General features: G+C 43.5%; 1 protein-coding gene across 2 annotated transcripts in view; it reads right to left on the minus strand.

Moving 5' to 3' along the window:
- Positions 1-2,718: 2,718 nt before the first annotated feature.
- The window catches only part of LOC311150124 (protein FAM53B-like), a 43,886-nt gene continuing 26,384 nt past the window's right edge, over positions 2,719-20,220 (minus strand). For both annotated transcript variants that reach the window (XM_084187418.1, XM_084187419.1), the window contains exons 4-5: positions 18,718-19,568; positions 2,719-4,223 (exon numbers count right to left, since the gene is read on the minus strand). In XM_084187418.1, coding sequence (XP_084043544.1) covers positions 3,864-4,223; positions 18,718-19,568 — 1,211 coding nt within the window. In that variant the 3' untranslated portion in view covers positions 2,719-3,863. The remainder of the gene's footprint in view (positions 4,224-18,717; positions 19,569-20,220) is intronic.

Consider the following 20,220-nt stretch of genomic DNA (forward strand, 5'->3'; position numbering starts at 1 on the left):
ATTTTCAAGCCAATTTAAGTCAAAACTGTAACTAGGCCACAGGAACATTCAATGTCGTCTTGTTTTAGGTTATTGTCCTGCTGAAAGGTGAATTTGTCTCCCAGTGTCTGGTGGAAAGCAGAATGAACCAGGTTTTCCTCTAGGAGTTTGCCTGTGCTTAGTTCTATTCCATTTATTTTTATCCTAAAAACTCCCTAGTCCTTGCTGATGACAAGCAGACCAATAACATGATGCAGCCACCACCATGCTTGAAAATATGGAGAGTGGTACTCAGTGATGTGTTGTGTTGGATTTGCCCCAAACATAACGCTTTGTATTCAGGACATTTTATGCAGTTTTACTTTAGTGCCTTATTGCAAACAAGATGCATGTTTTGGAATATTTTTATTCTGTACAGGCTTTCTTCTTTCCACTCTGCCATTTACGGTAGTATTGTGGAGTAAAGATGTTGTTGATCCATCCTCAGTTTTCTCTTATCACAGCCATTAAGCTATGTAACTGTTTTAAAGTCACCATTGGCCTCATGGTAAAATCCCTAACTCCTTTCCTTCCTCTCCGGCAACTTAATTAGGAAGGACGCATGTATCTTTTTAGTGACTGGGTGTATTGATATACCATCCAAAATTGTATTAATAACTTCACCATGCTCAAAGGGATATTCAATGTCTGCTTCTGTTGTTGTTGCTATTCACCAATAGGTGCCCTTCTTTGTTAGGCATTGGAAAACCTCCCTTGTCTTTGTGGTTGAATCTGTATTTGAAATTCACTGCTCGACTGAGGGACCTTACAAATAATTTTATGTGTGGGGTACAGAGATGAGGTAGTCATTCAAAAATCATGTTAAACACTATTATTGCACACAGAATGAGTCCATGCAACTTATTATATGACTTGTTAAGCAAATGTGTACTCCTGAACTTATTTAGGCTTTCCATAACAAAAGGGGTTGAATACTTATCGACTCAAGACATTTCAGCTTTTCATATTTAATTAATGTGTTAACATTTCAAAAAACATAATACACCTTTGAAGTTATGGGGTATTGTGCGTAGGCCAGTGACACAAAATATCAATTTAATCAATTTTAAATGAATGCTGTTAAACAACAAAAAATGGATAAAGTCAAGGGGTGTGAATACTTTCTGAAGGCACTGTAGGTTGGCCTTTATGAACATGGAAGACCAGATTTATTTTCTTTATTCTTTATTGCAGTGGTTGGGCTATGCTCTTTGAATCCGTGTTGAAATGACCCATTACAAGACTAATGAATGCATCGTACGCAACTCACACGCCCTTTTCACACGCCCTTTTCTGCTTTCCCTGAAAACCTCACCAGTGTTTTCACACAAGTAATCGAGGTTATATAGCCCAGGATCTGTGACTTAGAGTAACACTACTCTTTCCCTCTTTCTCACTAATGCCCACATTTAACATCCTCTACTACACAATGCCCCCTATTTATAGGCCTGGGCCAGTTGTGTAAGTGGGTGTTTGTTACCTCAGACTCTAAATCTCTATTCCTCTCAGCCTGCTACTTCCTGTCTGACAGGAAGTGTATATGAGTGTGTGGAGGGCGGTCAGTGACCTTTGGGTCTGAGCGAGCGACTGACGTGTTGTCCGTGGCAACGTGATGCTGTGTTTCCAGGCTCACTGTGTTGAAGAGAGAAGTGGGCTGTGAACTGGAGGTTTGTTGCTTTCAACAGCCAAGACAGCTTCGCCTCCCTTTCCTTCATTGAATCTTTCATCCCCCCCTCAAAACTCCCTGCATCCATCCATCCTTTAATCGACCCGGTACTCCCCCTCTGGCACTGTGTGGGCAGCTGTGACAACAGCTCTGAGGAGAGGGAGTCGTTGGGAGTACATCCCATCCCTTCATGGATGCGAGAAAGGCAGTCCAAATATTTTCTGACCAGTTTTCTCTGTTTACTGACAGAGTGCACAGTTAGCATTCATTCAAGGGCCTTTTGCTGTGTGTGTGTGTGTAGTAAGGTAACACCCCACTGGGGTTAGAGTTTGGATAGGGCATTCAGCTGGTAGCAACATCTGGTTGTGAGAGACCTTGTAAACAGGTCCGCACACTTCCTTCTCCCTATCAGTCCACTGTGGGAAAACTACACTCCACTAAGACTTTATTTGAATAATGAAGCATCCCGGGTGCAGAAGAAAATACAGTGTAGACATGTAACTCTAGAACTTAATTTTAAGTCTTTTTTATTTCACTGTGGCAGCAGGTGCTTTTAGCTCCCTCCGACATGGACAGACATTAGAGACACATGACAGGATATCCCCAGGCAAAACAGCCCTGCCTTGACGATGTGTCTGTTTGCCTTCCAACTGAACTGAGGAGAGAAGAAGCCTTCCTGTGGCTGTGACATCACTTCCTCTTGCCTCAGAGAAAGGTCAGTGGCGTTGCGGGGGTTTTCTGTGTCTAGACTTCCTGCCATTTTGTTTGGTGCCGGTGGGCTGTGTAACGGCATCATAGAGCACACAGATGTTTACCTAACTGACTGTATCCATCACAGGGTATAAACAGCTTACGTGACATCAATGGCAGTTCAATGACTTCATAAACAATTAGAGGACATCAGATCAAAAGCACATCTATGTAACCACACACTATGTCATGTTTATGACATGAAGGCTTAATGTCAAGCTGTACCATCATGTATAATGGCACCCTTCCCTGATAATAATGAAACACAACATGACCACAGCAGAGGCAGTTTGCGTTTTTATTTTATGTCTATCCTGTAAAAGTAAAGCCTCTTATTGCTGATCCTTCACAAACAGATCATAAAAACATACATTTAGAAAAATATACATTGATATTAGAACTTAAAATTCTGTGTTTATTCAAATATACAGTTTGCATATTAGAATCTATAAAAAGTCAGAAAGGTTTGTTTCGAGCAGGGATTTCTGAGGTGAAAAGGACATGTATATGACCGAACAAATCGCCAGGTATTTCCAAACCACTTAAAGCTTGTTTACATACAGCGATAATGTGTGAATACTTTCTGAATTCCAAATTGAAAGGCACTCCTGTAGACCTGAAACACTTGGATAGATGTAAGCAATATGATGAAAACAACACACAGCCTATCAGAAGGAAAGATGAAGAAATTACCATAATACTGGTACTTTCTTCCTTTCAGATCTACAGGAATGCCTAAGGTATAGGGGTTAACTTGGAATTCAGCAGGGGATATTCTTCCTGTAAGAATAGTTGAAGAAAAGGGTCAAGGGGAGGTCTATATGAAAATAACATATTGTTTCTCTCCTCCTCTAATTCATCCCTCTCTCTCTCAGGTCATAATGTAGAGAAAATCAGAAGTTATAGCAAATGCTACAGTACAAAAACCTTATCGTTAGTTCAGTCCAGTTGTATAGGGAGGTACTCAAGTTGAGGAGAGAGGGGTTTTTGGAGGTGTTAAAGACTATCCCTTGCTTCCCCACTCCAGAGTTAGGCTGCACGTCACTAAGCAAAAGCCACTGCCCTTAGATTCAGAAAGACAACGAGACAGTTCAAAACAACTGTTTGTCCCGCAGGACCTCAAAGTTCCACCAAAGTCAACATGCAACACTTTCTATCAATAGTTCCACATGCTTTGTGCTTCATTGACATCACATACAGTACAACATCCCTTGCCTCCCACTGCATTCGCAAACATCCCTGTAATGTTCCAAAAACAACTCGGCTCCCCCAAAAAAGTTCCTCTCTATAAGGTCCTTTCAATCCACTCAATATTTACCTATCATATGTAAGGCATCCTTCGCGTGGTCATGAAGTTTCAAATTCTCTGTCTTTCCGCAAAATTCCCAAACGTTACGACAATCCTTTATCCAAAGGCTTTAGGTTCCGTTCAGTTCCTCTCGATCTGGTCGATGTCCAGCTCTCCCCCCAGCTGGTAGATGTCCCTCTCTGTCCCACACTCACCCTTCCAGAGGGTGTGTCCCTCCCCCATTCTCTCCCCCCCTCCCCTGCATGGGGACCCGGGCCTAGAGTCCAGGCTACACGCAGAGTCACTGTCCAGCTCCTCATAGGAAGACTCATCTTCCTCCTCTTCCACTTCCTGTTGAGTCTCAGCACCTAGGTCAGACGCAAAGGTGAAGTAAGATTCCGATTGGCTCAAGCTCCTGGAGGAGGGTGGGGGCATGTTTGATTGACAGCTGTCCGGACCAGAGAACCCAGGGCAGCTCAAGCTGTGGAAAGTCTGGAGTTTCTGTTTGAGAGAAGAAATAAGAGGGAAAGAAAGGGTGATTTTGATTGGTATAACTTTATAACAACACATAACACATTTACAGTATCGTTGTCTTACTGTTCAATCTTGATTCAGGTCACACAACCTATGTATGTACACCTCAGTAACTTCATTAAGCCGTCAGTAACACTCTGTGAGAGTTGTTCAGAGAAACCTGAGAGCTAGGTCTTTATGGCATGTGGATGTGTGACTTGTGCTTCACTGGTGGAGCTGAACACACCCTCCCACTAGGGAGCTGGTTTTGTTAATGTCCTGGTTAGTCTGTTTACAGTCAGAGGAAACACAGTGGAAAGACAACATGGTGAGATCAGTTGCAAACCACAAAGGTATCCTCTTCCTCCCAACCCCATGTCTCTCCCTGTCCTGCTGCACTGAGTGGATGAAGCACTAAAACACACACCAGGCAAAGGGACAAGCTTTCCTGAAGACATATAATGTTCTATATACGATTCCTCCTATTGTTTGGCTTGACCTAGCTTCTTGAACTTCCTGCACTGGTCAACTCACACACCCATCATCAAGTTGACAATTGTGTGTTGGATAAAAGGGAAAATGTATATTGTGTGTGTGTTTGTGTGTGTGTGTCTGTGTGTGTGTGTGTGTGTGTGTGTGTCTGTGCATGCTCTAGTGAGCAAACACCCAGCAAATGGATGTCACAAGCCCTCAGGAGAGGAGAGATCACTCTGGAGCAGCTCTGGGTTTACTTAGGTGTGATCTCTCCTTTCAGAGACCAGAGCCATGTGTGTATGACAAACACACCGTGCCCAGGAAAGGTGTGTAAATCAGGCTATTTGGGTGACAACTACATGTTAAATGGCATATTAAATTATATGAAATGTTTGCTTAAGAGAGTGCGTGTGTGTGTGTGTTTACTAACGAGTGAACCACACACACAGAGAGAGAGAGAGAGAGAGAGAGAGAGAGAGAGAGAGAGAGAGAGAGAGAGAGAGAGAGAGAGAGAGAGAGAGAGAGAGAGAGAGAGAGAGAGAGAGAGAGAGAGAGAGAGAGAGAGAGAGAGAGAGAGAGAGAGAGAGAGAGAGAGAGAGAGAGAGAGCTAGTTAGACTGGTGGTGTCTGAATACCTATACTTGCGTTCTAAACACTAGGCTTTTTGGTTATGCGAGAATATAATGTTTTATAGTATAATGTGCAACTTCAAAAAATGTATGCTTTAAACGCCAGGATGTCATACTCATTTAGGCTTTTCATCAAATAGAATTCACTGCACACTATTGAGGAAGAAAATTGTATTTTCACACCCACGTGTGTTTGACAACAGCTGATAATCATTCAAAAATGAATGAATGGCAAAGCCATTCATTCCCTCAACCTTACAATAGATCCAGAGCAGAGACATTCCAGCAGTGAAAGGGTGAAACATCCTTCTCTCCCAGTAGCAGATGTTGAAGGCATGGAGGTGAATAGAGATGAGTGTGTTCCTATAGCCCACGGCACACATGATGGACAACTCTAATGTTCCTCAAATCCCTCATTGACTTCTTCCAGTTACAATGGACTGGTAGAGACTTTTACCAAATGTTTTTACAAAACTTACATGTTTTGGGTTGTGGCTCCCAAATACACTTTGTTATTAGAGAAATAAAATACAAATATAAAGTGCTGGGTTTAAATAACTTTAACGTTTACTATCTTTGGACAATGTCAGCTTTACATTCTGTGGTTAAAACATTCACAAAGCTAACATTCAGACACGCTCTGGTATACCAATAATATATCAGGTGACCACTGAAGGCCAATGCTTTGCTGTAGTTACCTCAATGGAGTGGAAAGGGGATTTTTGAGTGCCTCACTATATTTCTTCAACCCCTGTAGTACCCACTTTCTAACTATATCACACAGAGTAGAGGGGAAGAGGATGGCAGGAGGATGGTATTCTCTACAATATGCTTCCTATTAAATCATCTTGAGCTAAGACCAGGATTTGGGAAAAGGAGGGGTTTAATCCTCTGCAGTTTACCCACCTTTTATTTTCTAGAGCACATAATAAGTTGCATGGACTCACTCTGTGTGAAATAATAGTGTTTAACATGATTTTTGAATGACTACCTCATCTCTGTACTCCACACATACAATTATCTGTAAGGTCCCTCAGTCGAGCAGTGAATTTCAAACAGAGATTCAACCACAAAGACAAGGGAGGTTTTCCAATGCCTCACAAAGAAGGGCACCTATTGGTAGATGGGTAAAAATACAAAAAGCAGACATTGAATATCCCTTTGAGCATGGTGAAGTTATTAATTACACTTTGGATGGTGTATCAATACACCCAGTCACTACAAAGACACAGGCGTCCTTCCTAACTCAGTTGTCGGAGAGGAAGGAAACCGCTAAAGGATTTCACCATGAGGCCAATGGTGACTTTAAAACAGTTACAGAGTTTGATGGCTGTGATAGGAAAAAACGGAGGATCGATCAACAACATTGTGGTTACTCCACAATACTAACCTAAATGACAGAGTGAAAAGAAGGAAGCCTGTACCGAATACAAATATTCCAAAACATGCACCCTGTATGCAATAAGGCACTAAAGTAAAACTGCTACAAATGTGGCAAATAAATGAACTTTATGTCCTGAATACAAAGCGTTATGTTTGGGGCAAATCCAACACAACACTTCACTGAGTACCGCTCTTCATATTTTCAAGCATGGTGGTGGCTGCATCATGTTATGGGTATGCTTGTCATAGGCAAGGACTAGGGAGTTTTTAATGAAACAAAAACCTGGAATAGAGCTAAGCACAGGCAAAATTCTAGAGGAAAACCTGGTTCAGTCTGCTTTCCAACAGACACTGCTAGACAAATTCACCTTTCAGCAGGACAATAACTTAAACCACAAGGCCAAATATACACTGGAGTTGCTTACTAAGATGACATTGAATGTTCCTGAGTGGCCTAGTTACAGTTTTGACTTAAATCGGCTTGAAAATCTATGGCAAGATTTGAAAATGGCCGTCTAGCAATGATCAACTACCAACTTGACAGAGCTCGGAAGAATTTCAAAATTAATAATGTGCAAATATTTTACAATCCAGGTGTGCAACGCTCTTAGAGACATACCCAGAAAGACTGGTCCTCTGTAGCTCAGCTGGTTGAGCACGGCGCTTGTAACGCCAAGGTAGTGGGTTCGATCCCCGGGACCACCCATACACAAAAAAAAATATGCACGCATGACTGTAAGTCGCTTTGGATAAAAGCGTCTGCTAAATGGCATATTATTATTACTCAGATCTGTAATCGCTGCCAAAGGTGATTCTAACATGTATTGACTCAGGGGTCTGAAAACTTATGCAATAGAGATATTTCATTTGAAATACATTTGCTAACATTTCTAAAAACATGTTTTCACTTTGTTGTTATGGGGTAGTGTGTGTAGATGGGTGAGACAAAAAATTAATTCAATCAATTTTGAATTCAGGATTTAAAACAACAAAATGTTGAATAAGTCAAGGGGATATGAATACTTTCTGAAGGCAATGTACACACACACACATAAAATAGCAGTCACTCAGCTAAAGCTCTTGATCAGAGCGTATTTCCTAGCCCCATATAAAAAGCATGGTACTGGTATAATAAAATGCCCCCAGAGAGACAGTGTGTTATGGGAGAGAGAGGGACCTCCTGGAACAGACAAACACAGACACACAGGAGGGAAATAATGGAGCTTTACCCATTACTGGCAGACAGACAGACAGACAGAGACTAGTACAAGTCTAACATATTTACCTGTGTGCATGTGTGTATGTGTATGTGTATGTGTGTGTGCGCGTGTGTTTGTGTCACCATGTCACAGTTTGCTGCCACAGCAGGGCCCCACGCCACCACACCAACCCACCCACTTAGGTATTCCCACAACCCCATAGGGACTGCAGCTCAGCTATGCTCACCATGCCTGTCATCTCAGGAATGGAGAGGAGGAGAGAAGTGCCCCCAGTCATTTCACGAGCCTGAACCCAGGCCAATGAGGAGGTATTAATAGGCCACGATGACTCTGCTCTGCCAGCCCTCCACCAGCAGGGGAGATTTAGGGAGAAATAAATAACCCCTCTCTCTACACTGCAATTTCTCTTGCACACTCGTACGCACACACATATTCATAGTTTAACTCAGGCAGGGAAGGCATCCCACCTAGTTCTCTTGAATACCTCCAGGATCACAGCAAAGACACAAAATAACTAGAAACTAAATATTTTTTCCCAACTGTCATTTTTGGTGTCGCCAGACCCTGCAATTACCTATGTGAAAACAAAATGTGAGAACAAAAATGAAGAAGGGGAGACAATATGGTGCATAGCCAGTGAGCTCTACTGTGCAAAGCCACTATAGTTCACACACACAAGAACACACACACAAGCCACTTACTGACAAGCACAGAGTTTTGTTAATATACAGTGAGTTCCAAAAGTATTGGGACAGTGACCATTTTTGTTTTGTTTTGGCTCTGTACTCCAGCACTTTGGATTTGAAATGATTCAATGACTATGAGGTTAATAGAAATGAATGGTAAATAATGTATTGTGTCATTTTGGAGTCACTTTTATTGTAAATAAGAATATAATATGTTTCTAAACACTTCTACATTCATCTGGATGTTACCATGATTACGTATAGTCCTGAATTAATCGTAATTAATGATGAGTGAGAATACCCCCAAGACATGCTACCCTCTCACCATTACAATAACAGGTTAGCATTGTTTTGGGGGCGGGGGTATGATATATGATATATGATATTTGTTTGTCTGTAACTTTCCCACTCATCATTATTCAGGATTCATTCAGGACTATACGTAATGACTGCACTTTAACCTCATAATCAATGTATCATTTCAAATACAAAACAACAAACAATGTGTCACTTTCCCAATACTTTTGGAGCTCACTATAGTTACAGCCCTAATTTCAGCTTGTAAATGACTACAGGGAGAATGGATGAAATGATAGACACATAGTTCACAACCACAATATACGCTATGTGGGGAATTATGGGGGAGTGGTTTTAAACACCACACAAATCCCGTAGCCCACTAGCACGGCATGCATCCGTTGCATCAGTGTGGCTGAAGGATATACACTAGAGCCACCCTGGTATTCTACACTAACACAATGTTCCATGATCTACAACATGCACTGGACACATATTACAAGTCTGATCCAAAACACATGGGGGTACAACATGTTTCACTTGCTGAATAACAGAAACCTTCTATTCTCACTGTAGCCAAACACCATTGTTCCTTTAGATGTAGTCTTGACAGAGGCCATAGGAGCACTGCTAGGCCTACATGGTAGCTACAGCAACACTGAACACGCCGATTGGCACGTATGTTTTTCTGTTGCTCATTAGAAAAACACGATTTCAGTCTTGGAGGTGTGTTTCCTGACCGATTCCATGTTTGGTTAATGATGTTTGTCCCCCATGAGACACTGTAGACACGGAAGCCTATTTCACTTCCTCAAAATCCCCAGAATTAATCTAAAATAACACTTCATTTTGATGTTTTTGCTGAGGATGTTTTAGTTGCACAATTTTACGTCTAACTAAGGTGTTTGTGCAGTATTTTTCAAGCAAAACAACGTGCAATGTTTTGTCTTATGTAAACAGTCGGAACTGCTGTTTACTCTCTCACAAGCCACACAAGAGTCGTTAGAAGGTAAGAAGTTATTTTACATACAGTGTATTCGGAAAGTATTCAGACCCCTTGACTTCTTCCACATTTTGTTATGTTACAGTCTTATTCTAAAATTGATTAAATTGTTTTTTCCCCTCATCAATCTACACACAATACCCCATAATGACAAAGCATAAACAGGTTGGTAGAAATTTTTGAACATTTATAAAATATAGAAATATAAAATATTACATTTACATAAGTATTCAGACCCTTTACTCAGTACTTTCTTGAAGCACCTTTGGTAGTGATTACAGCCTTGAGTGTTCTTGGGTATGACGCTACAAGCTTGGCACACCTGTATTTGGGGAGTTTCTCCCATTCTTCTCTGCAGATCCTCTCAAGCTCTATCAGGTTGGATGGGGAGCATCGCTGCACAGCCATTTACAGGTCTCTCCTGAGATATTCGATCGGTTTCTGGTCTGGGCTCTGGCTGGGCCACTCAAGGACATTCAGAGACTTGTCCCGAAGCCACTCCTATGTTCTCTTGGCCGAGTGCTCAGGGTCGATGTCCTGTTGGAAGGCAAACCTTTGCCCCAGTCTGAGGTCCTGAGCGCTCTGGAGCAGGTTTTCATCAAGGATCTCTCTGTACTTTGCTCCGTTCATCTTTCCCTCAATCCTGACTAGTCTCCCATTCCCTGCCGCTGAAAAACATCCCCACAGCATGATGCTGCCACCACCATGCTTCATCGTAGGGATGGGGCCAGGTTTCCTCCAGACGTGACACTTGGCATTCAGGCCAAAGAGTTCAATCTTGATTTCATCAGACCAGAGAATCTTGTTTCTCATGGTCTGAGAGTCCTTTAGGTGCTTTTTGGCAAACTCCAAGTGGGCTGTCATGTGCCTTTTACTGAGGAGTGGCTTCTTCCTGGCCACTCTACCATAAAGGCCTGATTTGTGGAGAGCTGCAGAGTTGGTTGTCCTTCTGGAAGATTCTCCCATCTCCACAGAGGAACTCTGGAGCTCTGTCAGAGTGACCATCGGGTTCTTGGTCACCTCCCTGACCAAGGTCCTTCTCCCCTGATTGCTCAGTGTGACCGGGCGGCCAGCTCTAGGAAGTGCCTTGATGGTTCCAAACTTCTTCCATTTAAGAATGATGGAGGCCACTGTGTTCTTGGGGACCTTCAATGCTGCATAATTTTTTGGGTACCCTTCCCCAGATCTGTGCCTTGACACAATCCTGTCTCGGAGCTCTACGGACAATTCCTTCGACCTCATGGCTTGGTTTTTGCTCTGACATGCACTGTCAACTGTTGGACCTTATATAGACAGGTCTGTGCCTTTCCAAATCATGTCCAATCAATTGGATTTACCACAGGTGGACTCCAATCGAGTTGTTGAAACATATCAACGATGATCAATGGAAACAGGATGCACCTGAGCTCAATTTCGAGTCTCATAGCAAATACTTATGTAAATAAGGTATTTCTGTTTTTTGCAAAAAATTATAAAAACCTGTTTTTGCTTTGTCATTATTGGGTATTGTGTGTAGATTGATGAGGGAAAATGTGTATTTAATCCATTTTAGAATAAGGCTGTAACGTAACAAAATGTGGAAAAAGTCAAAGGGTCTGAATACTTTCCGAATGCACTGTAGATCATAGGAAATCACAGGACATAGTGTCCATGATACTGTAATAAACTCACATAGTTGCTGTCACAAACTCCAAACTACACACAGTTGTCACTGACTAGTTGGATATTCATTTCCCACTGAGAAAACCAAATCAAAATCAAATCAAATGTATTCATAAAGCCCTTTTTACATCAGCAAACAATTTCTGTACTTACAGCAGTTTTATAAATTCATTTTTTATCAGGTTTTGCTTGGCGGACCATATTTGTTTATTGACATTTGTCAATAAAACTCATAAAAGCAACTGTTTATGTCAAATTGTGTTCTACTTGCAGCCCTGGTTGTCCTGAAAAGAAAATTGTAAAACAATTCAATGTGAGGCTAAATATGAGGGCAGAGCAAGCAGATGAATGAAAGTAGTGAATTTCAGCAATTTCACTGTGGGAAGCCTGGGACCAATGGAGTTTTTAACAATCCATGGGAGACCTAGACTATTATGCAATAGTCCTGACACCTCACACCTAGTTTCTCTACACAGAGTCGTGTGTGTGTGTGTGGTTATTCACTGGGTTAATCATCCTAAGGTGAGGTCTAACTCTCATACGTGAAGAAGCATTCACTTCTAATTCTAGGACATATGCATACACACCCATAGTGAGTGAAAACAGCCTCTGAGAGAATTGGGCAATCACATTCTCATGCAATTATGTTTGTTTAATTCAATCTGATTTGCTTTCCACACGAACAAGTCAAATGTCAATAAACATGAACAGAGTGAAATGACAAATGAACATCTCAATTACCAGAAAATACAATTATTCCCCCACCAATCCTACTTGGATTAGAGAGGACAGAATTCCAGCAACAAGCCATCAAATCGCATCTGTTCCCAACATTCCCTCCTTTCCAGTAATTCTCTCTAGATGCCAGGCAGAACACAGGTTGTAACCAGCCTCAAATTTCCACCTTCACATTTCCTTTTCCAACCAGCAGTTAATCCTCCTCATCTGTCCTCATCCAGAGACCAAAGTTTTAACGTTTCAAAGTTTATTCACCACATGCACAGTATACAACAGGTATAAAACAGTACAGTGAAATTCTTACCTTGAGAGCTCTTTTCCAACAATGCAATGAGAATAATAATATAGATAATAATAGAAAATATAATTAAAAACATTTAAAAACACACAAGAACTACGAGTTAAAGAAAACACGAGAATGCAAGTACAGTGGGGAGAACAAGTATTTGATACACTGCCGATTTTGCAGGTTTTCCTACTTACAAAGCATGTAGAGGTCTGTAATTTTTATCATAGGTACACTTCAACTGTGAGAGACGGAATCTAAAACAAAAATCCAGAAAATCACATTGTATGATTTATATGTAATTAATTTGCATTTTATTGCATGACATAAGTATTTGATCACCTACCAACCATTAAGAATTCCAGCTCTCACAGACCTGTTAGTTTTTCTTTAAGAAGCCCTCCTGTTCTCCACTCATTACCTGTATTAACTGCACCTGTTTGAACTCGTTACCTGTATAAAAGACACCTGTCCACACACTCAATCAAACAGAATCCAACCTCTCCACAATGGCCAAGACCAGAGAGCTGTGTAAGGACATCAGGGATAAAATTGTAGACCTGCACAAGGCTGGGATGGGCTACAGGACAATAGGCAAGCAGCTTGGTGAGACGGCAACAACTGTTGGTGCAATTTTTAGAAAATGGAAGAAGTTCAAGATGACGGTCAATCACCCTCGGTCTGGGGCTCCATGCAAGATCTCACCTCGTGGGGCATCAATGATCATGAGGAAGGTAAGGGATCAGCCCAGAACTACACAGCAGGACCTGGTCAATGACCTGAAGAGAGCTGGGACCACAGTCTCAAAGAAAACCATTAGTAACACACTACGCCGTCATGGATTAAAATCCTGCAGCGCACGCAAGGTCCCCCTGCTCAAGCCAGCGCATGTCCAGGCCCGTCTGAAGTTTGCCAATGACCATCTGGATGATCCAGAGGAGGAATGGGAGAAGGTCATGTGGTCTGATGAGACAAAAATATAGCTTTTTGGTCTAAACTCCACTCGCCGTGTTTGGAGGAAGAAGAAGGATGAGTACAACCCCAAGAACACCTTCCCAACCGTGAAGCATGGAGGTGGAAACATCATTCTTTGGGGATGCTTTTCTGCAAAGGGGACAGGACGACTGCACCGTATTGAGGGGAGAATGGATGGGGCCATGTATCATGAGATCTTGGCCAACAACCTCCTTCTCTCAGTAAGAGCATTGAAGATGGGTCGTGGCTGGGTCTTCCAGCATGACAACGACCCGAAACACACAGCCAGGGCAACTAAGGAGTGGCTCCGTAAGAAGCATCTCAAGGTCCTGGAGTGGCCTAGCCAGTCTCCAGACCTGAACCCAATAGAGAATCTTTGGAGGGAGCTGAAAGTCCGTATTGCCCAGCGACAGCCCCGAAACCTGAAGGATCTGGAGAAGGTCTGTATGGAGGAGTGGGCCAAAATCCCTGCTGCAGTGTGTGCAAACCTGGTCAAGACCTACAGGAAACGTATGATCTCTGTAATTGCAAACAAAGGTTTCTGTACCAAATATTAAGTTCTGCTTTTCTGATGTATCAAATACTTATGTCATGCAATAAAATGCAAATTAATTACTTACAAATCATACAATGTGATTTTCTGGATTTTTGTTTTAGATTCCGTCTCTCACAGTTGAAGTGTACCTATGATAAAAATTACAGACCTCTACATGCTTTGTAAGTAGGAAAACCTGCAAAATCGGCAGTGTATCAAATACTTGTTCTCCCCACTGTATATACAGGTCAGTGCCAGTACCTTATTCAATGTGCAGGGGTACTGGAGTGGTTGAGGTGGTTGTGTACATACAAAGTGACTGGTAGTATGATATACATGTAAACAGGGCTGAAAAGTGACTGGTAGCAGGAATATAAAATACTTATAATATACTAATGGTAATATATACATAGAAACAGTAGTAGAAGATAAAATATAAATATTAATGGTATGGCAATCAATGGACAGCAGCATAATGGAGTAATAAATCAAATCAATAATCATATTAGCAGCAGCGTAGGTTGAGGGGTGGGTAAAGACCTGTGGATGGGCATAGAGTCATTGTGGATAGTATGTGGGAGCGGGAGAGCAGTAGTTGTTAGCCATTTTACAGTATTTTGGCCAGGGGATAGAAGCTGTTTAGGAGTCTGTTGGTCTGAGACTTTATGCACCGGTACCACTTGCCGGACGGGAGCATGGAGAACAGTCCATGTCTCGGGTGGCTGGAGTTTTTGGCAATTTTTCTGGCCTCTCTCATCCAGTGGCAGAGGGAGGTGTTCAGTCCCAGGGTTTCGAGCTTGGTGATGAGCTTGGAGGGCACTATGGTGTTGAATGCTGAGCTGTAGTCGATGAACAGCATTCTCACATAGGTATTCCTCTTGTCCAGGTGGGAGAGGGCAATGTGGAGTGCAAATTGGAGTTGGTCTAGGGTGTCTGGGATGATGGATGTGATGTGTGCCATGACTAACCTTTCAAAGCACTTCATGATTACAGATGTTAGTTGCTACAGGACGATAGTCATTGTGGCAGGTAGCATTACAGTTCTTGGAACAGGAATGATGGTGGTCAGCTTGAGACTTGAGGATTACAGACTGGGACAAGGAGAGGTTGAAAATTACGTGAAGATGCCTGACAGCTGGTCAGTGCATGCTCTGAGAATGCGCCATGAAATACCGTCCGGCCCCGCGGCCTTGCGAGTGTTGACCAGATTAAAAACCTTAATTACGTCGGCTTCGGAGAGCGAGCTCATCCAGTACTCTGGTGCGGTGGGGGCCCTAGTGCACGGCTCTGTGTTGTTTTTGTCGAAGCGTGCATAAAATGCATTGAGTTAGTCTGATAGAGAGGCATCGTTGGGCAGATCACGGCTAAATCTATCTTTGTAATCGGTAATGGACTGTAGCCCCTGCCACGTGTCGAGCGTCGGAGCCGGTGTAATAGGATTCCACTTTGTTTCTATATTCTCCTTTTGCCTGTTCGATGGCTCTGCTGAGGTCGTAACGGGACTTATTGTACGTGTTCGTTTCCTCAGTCGTAGCCTCTATGTTGGCTGCGATAGCCCTGTGTGCGGTAACTCTGTCCTATAGTTTAGCGCATACCTCTGTGTTAATCCAGGGCTTTTGACTGGGGAAGCAGCTGTGGGGACAACGTCAGTGATGCATTTCCTGATGAAGCCCGAGGCGGAGGTGGTTAGCTCGTCGATGCTATCAGCAGAGTCCCAAAACATATTCCAGCAAAGCAGTCCTACAACATAGCCTCCAATTCGGAGGACCATTTCTCTACGGAGCGCGTCACGGTACTTCCTGTTTGAGCTTTTGTTTGTACACAGGAAGCACACCCCTCTGCGTCTGGCAAACCCCTCACCCCTAAACCGACATTACACAACTTCCAAAGCAATAATCAGTACAAATACAACAACCATATTCATAGTTTCATACATAAAGTGCGGTTATATGGAGCTACCGTACATTTGTAGTGCTATATACGGACTGTTTCTGCTTGTGTATCAGTATTGCAGCCAAGTTTATAGTACTGAGTCAGACTCAATACCTTACCTAAGCCATACTATACTCAACAGGACCAAGTTTGATCAAGAGTGACCGAGTTTGGGTGTGTGCATCTGTAACAATGTGTGTGTGTATGTGTCAGTGTGCTTTCGTGACCTACAGTATTCTGTGCTGTGAGAGAGTAAATTGATAAGTGCATATCTGGTTTCATGCGTGTGTGGTGGCTGAAACTACTGATAAAACCTGCACCACCCGATCTCATCAGTCCTCCTCACACAATGCTAAAGCATAGTTGAGCAATCCCAACCCCAAACAAAAACAAAGTAATAAAAAACTAGCCGCCATTCATTATTGGTACTATCCATGTGAAAAGAATAGCCTGTGAGCCATTGGAGAGGCGTACTAGGTAATTCCAGAGAGCGGAGGTAACTGGTGCAGATAACGAAAATGCTCTTGGTTTTTCCCTCTTAGTGGCTGGCATGGACACAGGAAACATGCTAGGCTCCATTACTGAACACTTGATGATCCAACCCTGGCAGGGTTGAGGAGGGAGGAGAGGCACAAAGTAATGATATCAGCTAGCTACATCAGTGTTTACACTGTGCTAGTCCTGGAGGACCCCTATATGTGCTGGATTTAATTCTAAACTGTGCTATCTCAGCACATTCTCAAGGGAGACACCTTCGTCAGAGGGATAGAGCTAAGTGAGCCAGGCAAGTTAAGAGAGGGACTGCATATAGTGCTGTATCATCATTAATTGGCTGCATTCAACATCTGATTAATGTGCAAAATTAGACTGTATCCATTATGCTATCCATCCATTCTACATGAAGCAGGCTGGAGCCATCAAGTAGTAATCTCAGAGCAGTTCCACGACTTCCTATGACGTTACACAAGCACAAACAAGCCTCCTGCAGGCCAGGCATAATGTGATCCAGCTAAAAATAAAAACCTGTGTGACTAAATAGCTTGATCATTAATCAAATCTCCCTCCCCCACGAGTCAACCACAGGAGGGAGGGATAGAGTGACGGAGGGAGGGAGGGAGAGGGAAATGGATTGTGTGGGTTCAACCTTTGCATCGTGTGTTTACCCAACAGAGTCAATGAAATGATAACTGGAGCCAAGTGTGCTAGAGCATGGCGGTGCGAAGCATGACCAAACACAAGGAATGCTCCTTAGTTAACGGCATTTCCCAAAGGGAAGACTTTAAAATATTTACCCCCGCACTACAAACCATCGACCCAGAAAAACTTAATACAGCCTGATTTAATTCCCCAGATCAGACACAAAGAAAGAAGCCAAATTATGTTTGAAGAGCTCTTGAACATTCCCCATCTCTGAACAGAAGTATACCTTTGTTGGTCATTTTGTTTGGTCTGATCTAACCTTATGTAGTCAGGTTTTTAAAGGTATTAAGGAGTTTAAAGACTTGAAAGTTGAGCTATATATTTTTTACAGTACACAAAACAATTAAGTTAAGGTGTCTTAATACATCAGTGGGTGCACTCGCCACCACACGCTCCGAACCGCCGGCAGGGCGAAGCCCCCTGCCCCCTGCCCAAAGAGATTTTCCAAGGACGGGAAGGACCAAGCCCCTCTGGACACCCGGGCGGGCAAGGAAGCGAGCGCACCCACAATCATCAGGACCAGCACACATGCCCTCTACAGCTTGATTTATTTAGGTTATGTTCTATGGCCCTCAAACTCAACTCTGGACCTCAAGCCAATTCCACTGCGTTTTTTCAGGGACTGATTTAGACCTGGGACACCAGGTGGGCGCAATTAATTATCAGGTAAAACAGAAAACCAGTAGGCTCCGGACCTTGTAGGGTAAGAGTTGAATACCCTTGATCTATGGTTTACACGTGTTCTGATAGTGTCCCAGAGACCATCTAGTCCATTGTCATAGTCCTGGAGGCCGCTCCTTCCATAGTCCAAGAAGTCCTTTAACCAAGTGTCCGTGCTGAAACACTGAGGTTTACGCACTTTCCAATCATAAGAATTGTCCATTTTACGGATAGTTGGGCCCGAGCAATGATGTGTTGCGTGGTTCTAGGTTGGATATTACCCACCTTACTCCCTAATAGGCACACTACAGGAAACAGTGGGATACATACATTCAAGATTTCAGACGACATATCAACTAACTCAGTCCAGAATCTTTTGAAAGCTGGACATTTGCAGAACAGATGCATTAGTGTACCGACCTCACCACAGCCATGCCAACACAAGTCTGAAAGGCTTTGCTCCAACTTTTACAACTTGTGTGGTGTGATGTATGCCCTTTGTAAGATCTTCATTTAATCCATTCTTAATCAAGATGAGAAAATAACGATGAAGCTCTGTGAAATGTCTTAGTGTTCTGATTTGAAGCATCTCTCTTTGGTGTAGAATGCACATTTGACTTTGGTTCTGTTTCCCGGGAAACACACTGTCAAATTCTAAACTCTTACAAGTTTATTTATGATGTCATCATAATATAATGAAATTCCACTAATATGTTTTGATCTAAAGTTGCCTTTCAGTAATTTGGCATTGACAGACACTCTGGGCAGACTATTGAGGGGTGTGTGTGTCCATGGTTACTAACCTGGGTCATCTTGGCCAGGTCCAGGGAGGGCCGTGGTTCCTTAGCATCCTCTGGTCTCCTGCGCTTCATACCGATCTTCTTATTGTTCAGGACGCAGGGCTGGGACTTGCTCCGCGACAGCCCCCCAGTCCCCCCTGCTCTCTGCCCAGCGCGTCTCTCAAGCTGTGGGTTGCAGTCCGGTGAGCTGGCCCCCTCTCTGTGGTGGTCTGGCAGGCTGATCTGCTCATGGGACAAGGAGAGGGGCCTGAGGGAGTGGTGGTTGGAGGGGGAGGTAGGGGAGGCAATGAACAGGGGGTGAAGGGGCAGGTGGTGGTTGAAGCAGGGCAGCTCCAGGGTGCCGTCTGTGGGGTTGTTGGAGCTGGATGGCAGGCTGAAACTGGAGCTCCGCTGCATGGCAGGAAAATGAACCCCTGAAAAACTTCCACCACCTCCTATTCCACCTCCTCCTGAGCAGCGCTGCACACTCCCCCCGCTGTGGCACCTCCTCTTCTCCACCGCCGTCCACACTCGCGACCCCTGAGGTCTCCATGACGACCGGCAGCCCCCAAACTCTTCGGAGGAGAGTGAGAGTGAGCGGCACTGGCGCTTGCTAGGGGGCGCCGTGGCAGCTGAGGTGGAGGTGGCGAGGGCCAGGGACTGGGTGGCTGCCAGCTTGGCATCGCCCAGGTTGAGATCTCGGATGAGGCTGGTGATGGCAGTGGCGGTGCCCACCTCATGGCCCCAGACCCGGCTACTCCGCTGGCACTCCTCGGGCAGAACGTCCCACAGGCTCTCCAGACTGGCGCTGGACTGGCAGGGGGTCCCTCGCTGGATGGCACAGCCTCTGCCCAGGTCCAGCCACCTGTCTGCCTCTGGAACACAAGGACACAGAATAAATACATGAACACACACATATGAACAGACAATTAAACTCAGATATGTTATATACTGTATATATAATCTAATTTGACTTAATGTAATTTCCAAGTGGGCATATAAATCCAGACAGAACAGATGGGAAGCTTGTCATTTGAAATCATTAGTATCATAATACCTCATAATGCTCCTCCTATATTACTTGTCCCCCCTCTGGCAACATAAGCTCCCATTTGCCATCTCATGGGGTTTTGGAAATCCCACTTTATCTCCTCTACAGAGGCTATGTCAAGATAAAGTGTAGCTTTAAGTGAGGCAATAACGACAGGGAAAACAGGGCTAAGCTTCCAGGGTGAGGTTCAATGTGCAGTGTGCATCTTCTTCACGTAGGGCCTCACCTTAGGATGATCAACCCAGTAAATAACCACACACGCATGCACATGCACACACACACACACTTCAGAAAACAATAGACAGTAAGCAGTAGCAGCTCTTGATTAGTAAGACAGTACAGTGTGTCCTGGTGAGTATCGTCAAATCTGTAGAAACTCTAAAAGAGAGAGATGGAGCACATTACTCAAGGTCTAGATTCTCGGTAAAGGTGGTTTAAGACAGGATAGTAAAAAACAGCTAGCTATAGACAGGGGA

The sequence above is a fragment of the Coregonus lavaretus genome (assembly GCF_964263955.1).
Source record: "Coregonus lavaretus genome assembly, chromosome: 1".
In the NCBI taxonomy this organism is placed as follows: Eukaryota; Metazoa; Chordata; class Actinopteri; order Salmoniformes; family Salmonidae; genus Coregonus; species Coregonus lavaretus.